This window comes from Paramisgurnus dabryanus, chromosome 15, assembly GCF_030506205.2.
Source record: "Paramisgurnus dabryanus chromosome 15, PD_genome_1.1, whole genome shotgun sequence".
Taxonomy (NCBI): Eukaryota; Metazoa; Chordata; class Actinopteri; order Cypriniformes; family Cobitidae; genus Paramisgurnus; species Paramisgurnus dabryanus.
The window spans coordinates 14,026,710-14,044,770 of NC_133351.1; the positions used below are offsets into that span (position 1 = coordinate 14,026,710).

General features: G+C 38.9%; 1 protein-coding gene across 1 annotated transcript in view; it reads left to right on the forward strand.

The window, feature by feature from the left end:
* The window catches only part of fhip1b (FHF complex subunit HOOK interacting protein 1B), a 30,278-nt gene that overhangs the window by 9,386 nt on the left and 2,831 nt on the right, over window positions 1-18,061 (forward strand). Inside the window, exons 2-12 of the mRNA XM_065251828.1 lie at window positions 5,019-5,501; window positions 6,613-6,751; window positions 6,834-7,096; window positions 8,608-8,838; window positions 10,485-10,730; window positions 10,890-11,057; window positions 11,203-11,282; window positions 12,933-13,102; window positions 13,198-14,505; window positions 15,794-15,972; window positions 17,853-18,015. Coding sequence (XP_065107900.1) covers window positions 5,373-5,501; window positions 6,613-6,751; window positions 6,834-7,096; window positions 8,608-8,838; window positions 10,485-10,730; window positions 10,890-11,057; window positions 11,203-11,282; window positions 12,933-13,102; window positions 13,198-14,505; window positions 15,794-15,972; window positions 17,853-18,015 — 3,076 coding nt within the window. The 5' untranslated portion in view covers window positions 5,019-5,372. The remainder of the gene's footprint in view (window positions 1-5,018; window positions 5,502-6,612; window positions 6,752-6,833; window positions 7,097-8,607; window positions 8,839-10,484; window positions 10,731-10,889; window positions 11,058-11,202; window positions 11,283-12,932; window positions 13,103-13,197; window positions 14,506-15,793; window positions 15,973-17,852; window positions 18,016-18,061) is intronic.

Consider the following 18,061-nt stretch of genomic DNA (forward strand, 5'->3'; position numbering starts at 1 on the left):
TATTGTATTTTATAAACCAAAACCAGGCAAGCGGCAATAAGGCACTTAAATATCAGTAAACATTTAAGCACCATAATGTCAATAAACTAAGATCACACATTTGTCTTTGCATTGGTGTGGCATCTCATGTAGTATAGGTCTGATATCCAGACAGCTTAGGTTTCTAATTTAGAGACTGCGTCATGATATTGTTGAGGAAAAACATTATTGCAATAATGCATTTGTTCTTCCAAAGGCTGCATTACAAGACCAAATGTGTCACAGCGGTGCAACTTAAGGCTGGTAAGGTCGTCCTATTTATGCAGCCTCAAAATGCGCCCCTTATACACAGGCTGCGAAGGATCGATTGAATGGATCCTTCACAGCTTCGGCTATCCTGAGATTCAGTGCCATATCCCAAGCTTTAATTCAAAACTTAAATTAAATAAAAGTATGTATTCTGCCCTAAAAGGTCCCTGTAAGTGTTTTGTTATTATTTATAATGTTTTCATTGATGTTTATAATGCCTTCAAATTTGGACACAGCTACAGTGTATTATTCAAAACTGATACAACCATTAAGTGACTAAGTCAGTCAATCAATAATGAAGAGAGGCAGGCACAAAGACTGTCAGAGATACTGTTTGCCCTGGGGCGTGTACACACTGATAGGTGCTTACCAAAATAAAAGAATAGTTCATCCATATATGAAAATTCTGTCATTATATACACAGCCATATTTTTTCATCCAACAAACATTTGTTACGCCTGTTAGTTGGCTAGAAACCGTGTACCCATAAGTACACTTTGTTTGGCTGGCTTAGGAACATGGGCTGTAGTTGATTTTCCCTGTGACTCATAATATCCAATTCACAATACCAAGAAGCCTCTGTATCCCCTTGAGTGCATGCATCTTTGTGTGTTTGTTTTACATGGTCTCTTCCATAAAAAGAAATGGTATTTATATTATGTCATTGGAATTGTGTAGTGTCTTGAAATGAGTGAGTTCTTGTAGGGAAGGAAGGCCTACGTCATGAGACAGTCCAGGAAATTTATTACGAGTGTCAGGGTGGAGTGCTTGGAATGTTGTGCATGTTGAGCTGTTCAATAAAACTGGATGTTTTTTTTTGTGAAACACACAAGTGCGTATTTGTCCTGACCCATTTCTCCTAGTTAGGACTTCATTTTTTATCAGAAGAATGAACACAATTTCAACATACCATTTTGACATTTGATAAGAAAACAGGAAGTGTTGTTGTCTTAGTTAAGACCACAGAAAGAGTTGTGGCAGTGCATCGCGTGAGGCTGTCTGATAGATGTTTCATGCAGGTAGGCTTACAGACGTGCCCTATAAACCAGTGCCACCCTGTTAAATGCATAGATGAAGATAAGGGTGATTCTCACGAAATCCATATTTAGAAGGTGTGCAGCATCAGAATTAAAAAAAAAACCTTGAAGATATTTGTTTTGTACATATAAGATTAAGGTCTGAACTTACTATAACCATTATTTTGAGAGGATTTAAAAAAATATTTCCTGTAGAATTATTACATTTTTTTTAGATTATCATTATCAAAAATGATCATTACCGCTAGGGCTGCACGATTCAGAGAAAAAATCTAATTGCGATTTTTCTGATCAAAATTACGATTCGCGATTTAAAGTGCGATTCATTAGTATATAATAAAAGAGCTACATCCAGGTTTGTTGTGGTGGTTTTAATAGCACCAAAGAAAGATGCTGTGCTACTGTTTATTTAAAAACCTCTTAAACATTGTACCAAGTTGTCTGCAGGACTTTACTCTTCTGCAGACAAACTTAAGACAACTTTTTAATCTTAGAACATTAAAATACAATTTAACAAAAATTTATTGAAAGTTTTATTTAAAATAACATATAGGCCAATGTATTTTGGCTGTCACTACAACAATGCTTCTGACAAGCAAATGTTTAGTTTTTTCTTTTAATCATAAGACTATACTCATCTTGTTTTACTTTTCAGGCATCTGTAATAAATGTAAATATATTAGTGATTAGAATCTATGATTTAACATAAGCAAAAAATACAAATAAAACACTGCACAGTCCTCACTGTAGGATTTTAAATGTGGAGCTGCAGAAGCTTGTTCAGTTAAGAGTAAGGAGTGATTTTAATTTTTGGTGTGTAATAAACATTTCTGACACAGAAAGCACCAGGTTACTGTCTGTCACTTTAAGACATAACACAGCTTTAAAACTGCTTTGCTTCAATATACTGATAAACATCCAGCTGTTTATGTTCACTTAGACAAGAAAGAAAACTTAAGTTTAGTGATCACGCGTGTGCTGACTGCTCTCTGTGTGCGCGCTTCATGAACCCTCGTGCCTGTATTCAAAGCGGTGCAGATGTGCGCGTGCAAGAAACTATACTGTACCTCTTTCGTCTGCTGTGTTCCGGGCTTTAATGAAACCTGCTTATAGTCTGATGAGGCGCTTGTCATTGTTTGCGATGCATGACGAGAAACGGACGTATATACACCTTTCTTTAAGTCCAACATTACACAAAAGGGAAATGTTTTCGCGCATTTCTGTCCTTTCATTTGCCGGTTAATGAGTTATAATGGGTTTTAAAAATGACAATCCAAAACCTGCCAACTTCATGACATTCCGCGTTGTGCAGTTTATTCCATTTGTATGCATTTCGCGATTCTGTCCGTGTTTTCCTCATCGCGGAAATCATATGGCCGTACACTTTGTTGAGGAGTTGAACTGCTGCTCGCTCATGTTTTCCTAATGGTGTTATCTGACGTGTAGTCAGCACCTCAGTGTTAATGCACTCTATTGGTTTAAACTGCATCAAACGTAAAATGCGCATGAAGCGAACTGTCAAAAACTGCGTACTAGATGATTGTTATATTTGATAGTTTTGAATCGAAATAATCGCAGCTCTTGCGATTCAAAAATCGCATCCATTCACATCGCGATTTCGGTTCAAAAATGATTAATCGTGCAGCCCTAATTACCGCAACATGATATTACATTAAATATATGCATTTATAAACTCATGTTTCGGTTAAGAGAACTAAGTAGTTGTCTAGGTACTATGACAAACAAAATTCCAACAATTTTTTTTTTTTAAATGTTAGTTCCTTTAGAGCTTAAACAATGATTGAAAATTGTTGTGGAGGATGAGAAAATTGGTCTTGGACACATTTTTTATTTCTTATTATTGTAGCTTCATTTTACCAATGCTCACCAAATACCACGTGTTTCTTTACTGTAAATGTTTATAGTATAACTGAAGATTTTAATTTTTTTTAGATTTTTTTAATTATAAATTTTCCATGTCAAATAACCCAAATCCAGTCATGGACACATTGCGGTAATGAACATTTCCCCTTAAATGTGGAAAAAACAACAAAATTGGTTTGAATGATGTCATTTGAAATCATGTGCAAAATAGTACATAAAGAGATGTTTGTAACTGTATGCTTCTTATTTTGATACTCTTACTTTGCATTTAGTTTTTTATCAAAATGTTTCATGACACCTCATAAGTCTAAATTTTTGAGGAATTTTTTTTTTAACTCTTTCCCCGCCAGCGTTTTTAAAAAAAGTTGCCAGTCAGCGCCAGCATTTTTCATGATTTTCACAAAATTTTAATGCCTTCCAGAAAATGTTCTTTAAACATATAAACAAACAATATACCAGATGAAAAAACAGACCCTCTGCTTTCAAACAAAAAAAACTGTTTCATCCTACCTTCATTAGTTCTCTTGTAATCACCTCTCAAACATGGGTAGGTTTCTTCAAAAACACCCAGTTTTGAGCAAAAAGCTGAGATAATTCAATTTTTGCGAAGAACTTTTGATAGAGATCAGATGCAGAGCGATCTTTAAAACATACACAGGGCTCTTTCTCTTACACGTGAGGCGCTACTTCCGGGTTGTATAAGTTGCAGATGTTCGCCACCTTGTGGATAATAGCGGTATTGCGGAAAGTCGGAAAATCTCGTCATTGGCGCGGAAGCGTTTTCTCTTAATTGACGAGATATCTCGTCAATGGCGGCGAAAGAGTTAATAGTTATAATCGATGCAGTTGTTATAGAGTCAGTAGTTTTACCGAAATTATAATCTGTAATTTATGTCAAAAATGTTCACTTATTTTTAGCGGTGTGACGAGACACTTAATCCACGAGACGAGATTGGGTTCACGAGAACGAGACGAGACGAGACGATATTTTTATACTTTTTAGGAAACCCTCAATGATAAAATAAATGAATAAGAAACTGAAATCACGTTATTTTTTAAAATGTTTTAACTAATCAAGGACGGGCCCTAACAATTATTTTGCTAACTGATAATCAAGTAATTTGTTATTTTGGGGTAATAAAAATAGACCCAAGTGAGCAGTAGCATTTAAAATTACATAATAATGAAGATGCAATAGTAATTGGTTCAAATAAAGTATTAAAACCAAGTTACATTAAACAACATTAACAAACACATTTGAGAAACGGCCAGCACCTCCACAAGAAATCTCGCGAGACACATGTAATCTCGTGAAACACATGTAATCTCGCGAGATCTCGTCGCACGAGATCTCATCACACCCCTACTTATTTTTGTTGTAAAGCTTTAATCTTATAAAAGTTTACTAGTAGTATATACTTTATAATGTTACATCACTAAAAATACAAAATGCATCGTCCGCAACAAAATATAAAATAATATCCTAAAGCAGTCAGATATATACACAACCAAAATGTGGGTTCCATGTGGGATACAACAAAGATCTTTAAGTATGGATTGTAGTATTGCAGAAATTATTCAATAAAATAGCCACAGATGATAAGGAAGGTTATTATCAGTAAATTGGCTCTCTGTGCAGCAGCCCATTTGTTTAACACACTAATCATCAGAATCATCTCATCTGATTGAATATCAGAACGGTTTACTGACCTATTTGTCCTTTGCTTTGTACTCCTACATACACTTGTTTTTACCTGCAGGTGTGTCACATCTCTAACGCATTCTCTTTTTCTCTGTCTTTCTCTGCAGGTGTTTGTGGAGGAGCTTATGTATCGGTATGGACTATAGTGCCAATTGCAGATTGGATGTTAGGGAGTGCAGACAAGCCTCACATGCTCGCACGTTAATCACTGGTGTGCAGTGACTGTTGCTGAAGACCTCAACAGGATAACATCCTTTCTATGCTTTTACCTCATTCTTTTCTTCAGTCTAGAGAAACTCCTCAGTTCTTGCGTTTGAACTCAGTTTGTGACTCCCCTTCCCCTCCCCTTTTTCCCCTGTTCTTGTCCCCTTTTCTCCTCTCCTCCCTCTTTTCCCTATTCCTTATTTTCCTTCTTTCCCTGTTGACCTCTTAATTGAATTTGGATCTTCCTGTGAGTTACAATGAGTTGGCTGAGTCGTTTAACTCCGAGGGGTCCAGGGACTCGGACCAGCCGACATTCGGCCCCATCCAGCCCATGCACTGCCGACCCGGAGACTTGTCTTATGGTGTTTGAGAACCACTGGCGACAGGTAAGGGGGTTGTTTTTTTTCTCACTGATTAACTCTTTCCCCGCCATTGACGAGATATCTCGTCAATTAAGAGAAAACGCTTCCCCGCCAATGACGAGATTTTCCGTCTTTCCGCAATACCGCTATTATCCACCAGGTGGCGCCCTTCCGCAACTTTTTAAAACCGGAAGTATTGCCCTATGGCAAGCTGCTGCATGTCCGTGTCTGTTTTAAAGATCGCTCTGAATGAGATCTCTATGAAAAGTCCGTCATAAAAATGGAATTATCTCTGCTTTTTGCTCAAAATATGGTGTTTTTGCAAAAACCTACCCATATTCAAAAGCTGATTGCAAAAGAACCACTAAAGGTAGGTTTGAAAGGAGAGGGTCTGTTCTTTCATTTGGTATATTGTATGTTTATTTATTTAAAGAAGAACATTTTCTGGAAGGCATTAAACTTTGGTGAAAATCATGAAAAACGCTGGCGCTGGCTGGCAACTTTTTTTAAAAATGCTGGCGGTGAAAGAGTTAAAAGTATTTGTGTGGGCAGTTGCAATTATATAGAAAGAATTTTGAGCACTGACTATAAGAACTGATGCTTCGCTTGCTCATTAACTTTACATATTTTACACAGTTATCTTTTGGGTTAGTCCTTCTATGTAAAACTATACTTTTCATGATGTCCTCCACTGGTGTTTAAGTCAAAAGTGTGGAATGTATGTGCAACATCTGCTTTTTTACCTTTTTTTTGTTTAGGAGTTTGTGGGTAAATTGGCCTTGTTGAGCAACCTGGAAGATGACGGCTTTACAAATTTTGCCAAATTCCACTTTGAAACAAATGTTCTTGGTGTGGTTGGACAATCATTTATGCATCATTCAATTTCTAAGAACTCAAGTTTCCAGTATTTAAAGTTAAGAAGTGATCAAAATGTGTGTAGGTTATGAATAAGTGAGGTAGAAATAGGAAATGGTGGTTCATTTATGTCTTTAGGGTATGTCAGTCAATTTTATTCACCAATATATACACCTACTGCACATTCTCTGTTTGTCCTCACTCACTCACTTGTAGACACCTATTTCTCAGTGGATTCATCATGACCCCTGAATTGATGTCTTCCTTCTCTCCACATCAGGTGTCAGGGGTGTTGAAACAGAGGGAGTCATCAGTGGGTAGTGGTGCTGATGATCTCACAGCCGTTCGCAATCACACAGATCAGATGTTGTGTCTGCTAGCCGAGGAAAGACCACCAGAGGGAGACAGCGATTCACCAGGTTAAAACAAACACCAACTCATACATTTTTGTTGTTTCAGACTGTACTGTTTGTTTGACATTGAATTATGAACTGTCCACAGCGATGGGTCCTATTCTGAAGATGGTGGTGGCAGAGAACATTTTGGAGGAGGTGGTTAAGTGGCATGTACGCCATGGTCTGGATCCAGAAAGCCAGCTGGACCTGTTAAAGCTGTTTGAGATGCTTATGGGGCAGTCCCATCAGCCCCTGATCCAGCACAGTGCAGTGCTACAACCTCTGCTTAGCTTGCTGGGAGCATGCATGGACCCCCAGTTGGGCTGCCCTCCTGCCCTGGAGTCCAGCCTTGTGTTGCTGCTAAATCAGGTGTTTGAACATTAAGGGGCGGATTCCGGCACAGGGATAAGACTAGTCCTAGACTAGTCCAAACTGAAAACAACTTGCACTGACATATCTTAAAATACATCAGTGCCCTTTGTTTTGCCTCAAAATGCACACAAGTAATGTTTTAGCAAGGCATGTTTGTTAAAACTAGTTATATTTCCTAATTAAACTAAGGCCAGCCCTATATAAATTTAGACCCAGTCTGGGAACCTCCCCTTGTGTTTAATATTATTTTTTGTTAAATATTTTATTAAATTTAAGCACTCTTTCAGCTACAAATAAAAGTGTATTTCAGCTGTGTTATACATTTTACGAGTTGAGTTTTATAAATAGTAGCCTGGTAGAACCATCCTCTGCTATTTTGCTTCGCTTCATAGACAGAGTCTGGCTGGGCATAATTGACAATCGTTTTCCTTCTCATGGGAGGGGCTTGTCTGAAGTTTAAAATCATTGGTCTAAACGTAAGCCAATCACATAACGTTTGGATATGATGTGCGTTATGCGCCAGCTCAGCCGCATCAAATTTCTGCTGTAAAACACACGCATGATGTGAAAACAAACCCATCGAGCGAAATACCGAAGTTAACATGGCTATGAACGACTTATGCAGATTATGTAAAGTAAATCGGGCCAGAGCTAGTTGAACACTATCCTTACGGTGTCTTTCCACTCACGTCTAAGTGGAGGAACGCCCCTCTCTCCTCTCAAACTCTTCCACCAGACAGCCATAACCATATGTAAATTAAATCTTCCTACCTTTTTTTCTGGTTAATCAGGAACGTCACCAAAGAATGTTTGCCCACGCGTCCTCCACCATTAACTGTGAACAATGAAATTTCCTTCCATGATATCGATTGTTGTGCACGTCAAGCTGTGCTGCACACAGTTTCTCGCTGACGATCGATAATAGTTGATAAATTAAACTTTTCCCAAAACCTGTCGGGAGTAGGGCAACAACATAATCTCCATTCAAAATGTTTAACAAACACTTTTCTTGTTCGGGATTAAGTTGGCAAGTGCCGGTTCTCCACAACAGAGCAAATAGCTTTCTGTGCCTCCATGTCCACTACAAACTACAACCGTACATTCGGCGCTTAGCGTCTACGTCACGGCTCTCAGCCCGCCCTCTGTTCATTGATTCGTCGGTTGTTTTGAAACCTGAGGAAAACGGTTTGAATGGGAGGTATCTCAGACTGAGTACAGAAGCGTAATGAAATTTAGCGGAAGTACAAAGTCTGACGTAGTCAGGCTATATAAATAGAGCATTATCTTATCAATAACAAAGTCACTGGTTTAAAGTGCACCATACAACACTTTGGATTGAAATGTTTGCAAAGTTTTTAAATGTATTCATTACACAGAATTATGCATATTTCTAAATGAGAATTTTTTTTTTGGTAAAGCACAAAAAGAAACGATTAATTATTTAATGTTGTTTAGCTATTTAATACTCACCATATTTATAACTGCAATATAACTTGTGTTCACATCAGGTATGCGTGTCCATGGCGAAAAACACTGCAGTTTTGGAGATGTTATTTAGGTGTGGGCCTGTACAGCAGGGTCCCACTAACCTGCTGATCTTCTCCCTGTTGGTGCCATTTATCCATCGAGATGGATCTCTGGGGCAGCAGGCCCGTGACGCGCTGCTCCTCGTCATGGCAACATCTGCCAGCAACCACGCTGTTGCACGCTACATCTCAGAGAACTCCTACTTCTGCCCAGTAAGCATGAGTGTGTTTGTTTTTTCTGTGTATGTGGGCCTGCCTGATTAACAGCTTGGTGTTGAAACTCTGCTTGCCTCTTACAAGATGATGAAAGCTCATCTGTTAAGGTCATATGTGAATTAGTTTTTGTCTGAGCTGATAAATTAGAGAAGCATTGTGATCATCTATTCTTATGAATTTAAATGGCACTCGGTTATCTTATGATCATGCAGTGAGTGTTTAGTATGATAGTATCTTGGGTTTTCATTTGTTGGTTAACGTTTTGGTACCTTGACTGTCTGTCACATGAAAAGGCTGTTTGTCATTTGCAGTTGTTGGGGTGTTCAGTGATCTCTGGTTATTGTGTTGGACTCTGGGTTCAGTGCAGAGACCGCATGAGTGGGAGGAGACAAATCACTTTTAAAATTAATGGAAGAAATTATTCAACGTGGTAGCTGTAGAAATAAATGTCGTCAGCAACAGACTAAAAGAATGAAAGAGTACATAAACAAGATGTTTATTTGCTTGTTTACAGGTCAAACTGACCTCAAATTGAACAATTTTAGAGAGCACAGTGATCAAAGATGCAACATACCCTGTGGCATCAGATGTTGTTTATGTTTTAAATTAGATTGAATTGCTGTATAAAATTGTTGTTTCTTTAATTTCAAGAATTCAAGGAATGAAGCCGAGTAGTCAGACTTTAGTTTTGTAAAATAAAACTAAATTAAACACAAACACCAGATGAGCAGAATGAAAGCACAACTTCACTCTCTGACAGTAGATGGCGTTTAACAGCAGAAATACAGCAGTTACCATGGTTACCCTTTTCAGGCCTCGCAAAATGTTAAAATCCCTGGTAGCCCTACAGGCAGGCACTCTTTGATTTTTTTGTAGCCCGAAATGAATATAAGAATAAAAAAATACTTTGTTTAATGTAATATTGATAAATCCTGGATTTCCATGTAAGCCAACTATTTTTTTTTTTTTTTTTTTAATGCAAAGTATTATTAAAACTTAATCTAACTTTTACCATTGAAGTGGATGAATTACCTTATTTGCCTATGAACTGATAGGGGCTGTTGCCTTAAAGGGACTTTGGTTCAGTGGATGTGCCTTCCTCTTTCCTCTAGAAAAAAATATGAGCTTTCATCTGACCCACTTAACACATACGATTGGAGGACACATCTAGACTCCATGCTGCTGCAAGGCCTCAATCTCTCAACATCTTCTGTATTGATTTCTCCTCCTTCCCACGTTGTGTCGCATCACATACAGCTATTTTTAAGCATTGTTGGCATAGATTTGACATTGGTTTGACTGCGTCTTTTGTTGGTGTTGAAGACATGGCCAAGCTCCAGAACTAAAACTAGCCCTGACACGAATGATGTTCGGTAAAATTCAGTATTTCAACATGTCTGAGATGTTTGAGGAGGAATCACTGTAATGTGTTATCACTATTTGTTGCAGTAAATCATGAGAGATGTTTTTAAGTAAGTTTTACCACAGTTGTGGTGGTATAGTTCATCAAATAATAAATATTCTGTCATTTGCGAAAATCAAATTTTTTTTTAAACCTATAGAACTTATAGGACCAGTTTATGACAGTTTTGTTTTGTCAACTTTAATAAAATTTTTTGGCAACTTGCATTTCTCTATCCCAGGTGCTGGCGACAGGGCTGAGTGCACTTTATTCATCCCTGCCACGGAAGATCGAGGTACGGGGCGACGACTGGAACGCCTTGCGAAAGGAGGACTGGATGGGAGTCTCCTCACTGGTGTTGTTCATGAACAGTCTTGAATTTTGCAACGCTGTCGTACAGGTGGCACACCCTATTGTGCGCTGCCAACTCCTCGACTACCTCCACAACGGCTTCCTGGTGCCAGTCATGGGCCCTGCTCTGCACAAGGTAAACGGGTAGATGGGGCAAAGTTTTTTTTATTCAGTCACCAAACATTCCTTATACAGCAGCATTTTTACTGTATGGTACTGTATGGCTACACTTTGTGACTTGTGTATTTATTTTATTTGTCGCCTGTCTCCAACTCTCTCTGTTTCCTCCTGTCAGTCGTCGGTGGATGAGATGATAGCAAGCACAGCATATCTGGACTTGTTTCTTCGCAGTATCACAGAAACTTCCCTTCTCAAGACTTTTCTGCGCTTCATTTTGTTGCATCGCCATGACAACGACACCATCCTTGACACACTACTCACGCGCATCAGCAGCAATTCAAGGGTCAGTTTGGCACACACTACAGCTGGAGTGCATGTGTGGGTGGGAATAAGTCTGCTTTGTCTGTAGTCTTGTGCTGTTAGGTATTGAAACTGGAATTGTGGTGTTCTGGGAAGTGATTCTTAAGTTGTTGTTTTTCTTCCTGTAGCTGTGCATGGTTTCTCTCAGTTTGTTCAAGACATTGCTCAGCCTCAACTGTGAAGACCTCATGCTCCAGCTTGTTCTCAGGTATTTTGTGTGCCTTGGGTGTGTGATTCACGATCAAGTTTACCGAATCCTCCCTAGACCCATTAGATACAAAAAATGTTAGTTGTCTAGCTACTGCTGTAAAGATAGTACTTTGTCATTTTGTCTGCACAACTTATTAGGATGAAGTTTTTATTGATCTTAATATTGTCTCCTTTGATATTGTTCCTTTTATAAACAGCTTATTTCAGATTGATGATATATTAAGGCCCAATTCCAATTCTATTTTATACCTCTACACCTACCCCTCACTCCTTCCCCTGGTCTATTGAAACAGAGTGAAAAGGGGAAGGGTTAAAAATATTCCCCTAACAAATGGGATGCCACTACTACACCGCCATACTACACCGTCATAGATCCTACGTCAAAGTAGATGCAACGTTTATCACAAACGTGAAAGATGCGGCCTTCACCTGTAGTCATATAAGTTTAGTTACTGCTAGGGTTGCATAACGATAAATCACAATTAATCTATTGCAGAATAAAGGTTTTTGTTTACATTATATATTTGTGTGAATAACAATTATGTATATATAAATATGCACACATGCATGTATAATTTTAAGAAAAAATATATATTAATATATTAAGTATTTATATTTATATAAATGTGTTTATAAATATACAAATGTATATACACATGTAAACATTTCTTAAATATATACATAACAAAAACCTTTATTCTGCAATAGATTAATCGCGATTAAATGTTATGCAACCCTAGTTACAGCCTAAAAGAAAGCCACACACCCCTCTGTTAGCAGTTCGGATGCATTTTTCCTTCGTCTATTCACGTTCCGGTTTCCCGCAGTCTGATCGCAATCGCTGTAGAGGACTGACAATCTGAAGCACCGGGAGTTTTCCCCGGTGTGCCGCCTCCGGAACAGGAGCAGACTGGGGGAACAGGGACGTGATCAGATCGGGAAAACCAGGATGCGATCAGAAGGGGGAACAAAGACGCGTTCAGTCAGGCGGAACTGGGACGCGATCACGCTCCGGAGGTTACATTTGTCTATGTTGCTGTACTATTGTGCAATTAGTAACGCGGGATATGTTCGCACACTTTTTGTTAGCGATTTATTTTTTGCAAACATTTATTTTTCTAAATACGAACACAAGACTGAATGTAACATAATTTTATAAATTTTATACAATTTTATTATAATGGTATGACTTGAATAGTACTCTCATGAGCAGTCATGTTGGAAAATTTCTTACCCCTTCGTTTAAAGTGAGGTCCTGAAAAATCTTTGTTTTAAGAGCTAATTGGTCCTACCCCTCTAACTAAAAGAGAATTGGGACATCCCTATCCCTTCACGTGAACGCGCTAAATGGATGGGTAGGGAAAAGTGTAGGACTAAGGGGTGGAAATGGAATTGGGCCCAAGTATTCCCCAAATTCCATTTTTCTTTTAAGAAAGCTTAGTGCTGACACAGAGATAAATGTGATTTTTCAGGACACATTTTCAATGATTGTCTAGTAGATGTGACATTTTAAGCTGGTTGTATGGTTCCTCCAGTCTGTTTCAATAAATCGTCATGTATTTGTGTCAGAGTTAATATTTGACATCAAACATTATTATGCATGTGTCAAAGGTATGTTGCTATAATTATTCCATATGTGTGCTCTCAGGTATCTGTTGCCATGTACCCATGTAATGCTGAGTCAGAAGAGGGCAGTCAGAGAAACGGACCTCTATGGCAAATCCGCTGACAAGTTCCTTTCCCTCATACCAGAATGCTGCAAAGTGAATGCAGCGCCCTCTAGTGAGCGGGATGATGAACCTGCCTTTTGGGGAAAGGGTGAGAGCTTTTGTCAGACACCCAAAACATAAGTGTGCTTTTTATAATAGCTACTGTTGCTCAAACTTATTTTCTCTGTCTATTTATTCCTGTAGTGTTGAGTAGCCCCACTTCAGAATCACCAGCTCACCCTAAACCCAGCACTCCATCTCGTCTAGCTCTTTTCATTCGACAGCAAAGCTCGGGAGGCCCAGCCAACCCATCCACAACTGGTTTGGAGAACACCCCGTCTTCTCCACGTGGTAATATTGCGTCCCCTCTCTCACCTGATAGCCCCATGCATCAACTCTCAGACACCTCAGAAATGGAAACCGGCTACCTAGAGTATCTGCGAGATGCTCGGAGGGGTATTGAGCTTTGTTCCTGGGCCTGTCGAGACTGGTCGGCCCCTTATGATGGGGAAAATCCCTCCCCCAACTCGGCTCCTATGCCCCCTGCCCCTCCTACATCTAACCCCTCACTCAGTGTGGTACCAGAGCATTTCTCCCTGACTGACCCTGCCCAGCAAAGGGCTGCTGTGGTTGCTGCAGCGCGTGCTGAATGGAGTGGTTCTGACCGAGATAGTGGAGAGTGGGACGTTACCATTACCAAGAACTGCATAAGCCTCACACCTCGCAGCAAGAAACGCAGCCTTCTTCCAAGCTCTATACCCTTACAGTCTTCATCTTCTGCATTAGCATCCACAGAGGTAACGGGTGCCGTGGAAACTTCATCCCAGCGTTCGCATTCTGCATCTCATCCAGCTCTCCATAATGGGACGGGACAGGTGGATTTGGCAGATACTGTGGATGATAGAATGGAGATTAAAAAAGTGAAAAGAGACTCTGATGTAAATAGCAGAGTGGTGGAGTCGGAGCAGAACGGATCGATGGGTATGGGCCCAGTGGGCTCCAGTCTTCCAGTACATGGAGTGTGCAGTGATTACCACGTAGGATCTGCACTAAAATCATCTCAGGTGCGATTAAACTCACATCAGCAACTAAAAACAACCCTGCCCTCCTCTAACCAGGAGTGTTTGCAAAGTGAAGGCTTGACAGAGTCCTCCTCAATGCCCAGTGACAGAAGGGGTCCAGAATCCGTCGAGCGTCTGATAGAGGAGTTGCTAGAGCGGGCACCATCGGAACCGTTGCCTGGTGATTTGAAGTGCCAGGGCATCAGCATTGAAGCTTTTCACCAGGAGCTGAAGGAGTTGGAAGAACATGTAGGAGAGCGAAGGGTTCTTTCGCACAACTCTGAGGAATCCAATCGGGACTCTCACACCATTGCTCCTAGCCTCACAGATGAAGATTGTCTTCCAGTGGAGAACGATCAGCGGGCAGATGAAACGAGGCCTGACAGCTCTTCCACTGGGGTATTTAGCCCCGCACGACCCCTTGGACAACCTCTTGCCCAACCGTACACAGGTTCTCATTTTAAAGATGATTAGGTTTAAGATAAGGAATTGTTTACTGTTTTTCACAATGGGTAAACTATTCCAACACAATCTCATTGGAGTTTGTACGTACTTTACAAGGTGGCTAATGAATGGCTTGTGAATTTGTACGGCTAAATTAGTAAATGTTTTTTTTTTTATTTGCTATAGGGATGTCAATTTATGCAATTTCCCATATTCGATGATTGTTTAAAATTAACGATCAATCAATCGAGTTATCGTTAACTGTAATAGTGCAATACAGCAGTGGCATATAGCCAATGACATAAAAGTGTGCGTAAAAACGCCAGCTTCCTCACGCGAATTTAAAGATTTTACTTTGACTAAGTAACACGCTAGTGGGATTGTAAAATTAGAACATTTTTAAATAATCTCGTAATGAAATATAATGACCAGGTGTGTGTTTGGCAACGAGCATCGTTGTGATCATGGCTAGTTTAAAGGGGCCATGACATGAAAATCTGACTTTTTCCATGTTTAAGTGCTATGATTGGGTCCCTAGTGATGCTATCAACCTAGAAAATTTGAAAAAGATCAACCCAGTAACTTAGTTTTGGTAAACCATTCTCTACAAGCACATGAAAAAATAGGTCGTTGAAATTTGGCTCTCCTTATGAAGTCATAAGGAGCTCTTATTATAATAATCCAACCCCTTAATCCAACCACAGCACTGCCATTTAGTGCAGAGAGAAAATAATTCACAGAACAATTGAGTTTCAATTTCAACAAACCACCATCATTGTGATCAGTGTTTGCACTTGATCTGCACATGTGCATTTTAGAGGACACACCCAAAACGGCACATTTTTGCACACACCTACAAAGTGGCAATTTTAACATGCTATAATAAATTATTTATATGGTATTTTGAGCTAAAACTTCACACATGTGCTCTGGGGACACCAAAGATGTATTTGACATCTTAAAAAAGTCCTGTGACATGGGCCCTTTAACTTATGGCCGATCATAAAAAAAAATTTGTATGTGTTTTGTGCAGGCACCGCACACACGTGCGTTCAAAAATCGTTAAACTTTATCGATTTAATATTTATTGACAATTAATCGAAGATCAAGTAATTGTTTACATCCCTAATTTGCTTTCGCCTCGGTGATGTTGGGTTTAGGGGCAGGGTATAATTAATCGTACGATTCACTATGTAAAATACGCACAAATTCCTGTATATAACTTTTCCTTTAATTTTAATATGCAGGTACATGAACACAGTAAACATCACTGGTTCTGATTTCCCTCTGTGCAGGTCCGTTTATAATGATCCTATTCAGTAAACTGGAGAACATGATGCAGAACTCCTTGTATGTGAACATTTTGCTGACAGGCGTTGTGTTCCAGCTGGCCTGTTACCCTCAGCCTCTTCTTCGATCTTTCCTCCTCAACACCAACATGGTGTTTCAGCCCAGTGTTAAATCACTCGTACAGGTAATACAGATCTGTCCGTTTTAGGGATATGTAAAATTGTATGGTGTATATATATATTTATATATTTTTGGTATATGTTTTTGTAAATGATGAATTTTGGTGTATTTGTGTTATGTGAGTGTGGTGTAATCACATGACACATTGACTATATATAAATAGTAGGGATGTGCATCGATGCATCGCGCTCCCATTAAAAAGACCTGTCTGAAATCGATTCTGAATCGTAAGGCTCCGATTCAGTGTTTCATGCACAGCTTGTGCATGTATTACGGCTCCGTGATCAGTAGGAAGTCCTTATCAATCTAAAATCACTACAAGTTTGACTCGTTTATAACGTGCATTTAAAAAAGCAACACTCGTCAAACACAATCATTTAAAATATTCTTTATTATCATGTAAATACCTGAAACAATCTGAAGAACAGCGATATAAATATTCCTTTAGACATTTCCTGGAATAGTGTTTGGTATACTACTTCTTCTGTGGCACAAATGGTGTTTCTAAGCGAGAGCGCCCCCTGGCTTTTGGATGTGCCTGCATTTCACCGTAATTCATTCAAATTCATTCATTGAGAAAATGCGCATTTGCCCGATTAATTGTCACAACCCTAATAAATAGGCAACTGTGTTAACTTCCGGGTAGTCTGAGGAAGGGTTGTAAAGACCCGAAACGTCACTCCTAATAAATTTATGAAAGGGAGCTTTTTGGTGTGCGGATCCTTCTCTTTTTGTTACTTATTCATTGATTTGATCCTGCACCCGCATTTTACTTGGATGTGCGTGATTCTATCGTTTTACCCAATACAGATCTGTCAGCATGATTTTTTTTAAGTTCTCTACACTCAGCAACAATAAGAACAATTTAAGATCTTTTGCACTGGGGTGTGACGAGACACTTAATTCTCGAGACGAGACATAAGATTGGTTGCACTAGAACGAGACGAGATTTTTACTTTTTTTTTTTTTAAGAAATCCTCAATGATAAAATAAATGAATTGGAAACTGAAATCATATTTTTTTGATGTTTTAACCAATCTAGGACTGTCCCTAACAATTATTTTGATAATTGATAATGAAGTAATTTTGATATTTGTATTTGGTAATAATAATACACCCAAGTGTGCGATAACCTTTAAAATTACATAATAATGACGATGCAATAATAATTAGTTCAAATAAAGTATCAAAACAAGTAAACACATTACAATAATATATTCAATTCAATAAAAACCAGCATTTTGTATTATAACAAATGCCTGCAGGGGAGCGCTAACGGACCCGCTTCTGCTACTTTCACTTTAAATTTAGCCAAACAATGTTTAAATCCATTAAAACATTTTATATTTGTCCAATTCTTTACAATAGAAATGATACAGCCACTGTTATTCTTGAGCAAGAATATGCAGAGATAAAATTATGTAAACTCTGAGGGTTTGATCTGCTGAGACACTTCACATCTGACACTGAAACAAACACAACACGTCTCAAATGAACATTATTGCAGGCTGCATACATCATCAAGCCTGGTTTTTTTCAGTTAACTGAGAAAGTCATAAACATATTACAACCATTTACTATGATAGTAAACTTTATAATTGTAAATATTTTGTAATAAGACGTCTTTATGATGTATGCAGTCTACAAATGCAACCTCCAAAAGATGCAGCCTTTTGTTTGAGAGACGGACAGCATTTCACCTTCACAAGAAATCTCGTGACCGAATTAATTTCGCAATGCATATTTTGTCACACAGGATCTCATCAGATCCCTATTTTGCACACTTAGTTTGAAACACTTAGGTCAAATGTAATATAAAATATATATATTTTGGTGTGTACTGTTCTAATCAGCCCTGGTAACTCTTCTTGACTTTGTACTCAGGTGCTAGGATCAGTAAAAAATCGCATTGAGACATTTGCAGCAGCACATGAAGATTTTCCTGCCATGTTGAGAAAGGCTCGGCGCTTTCTGCTCGCGAGAGGAAAGTTAGACTGGACAGACTCGCCCACGGGAGTGCCCAACCTCCGTCGATCAGACTCATTAAGTAGGTGAATGAGAGATAATTGATCATTTTGTCTACCTGTAAAGGT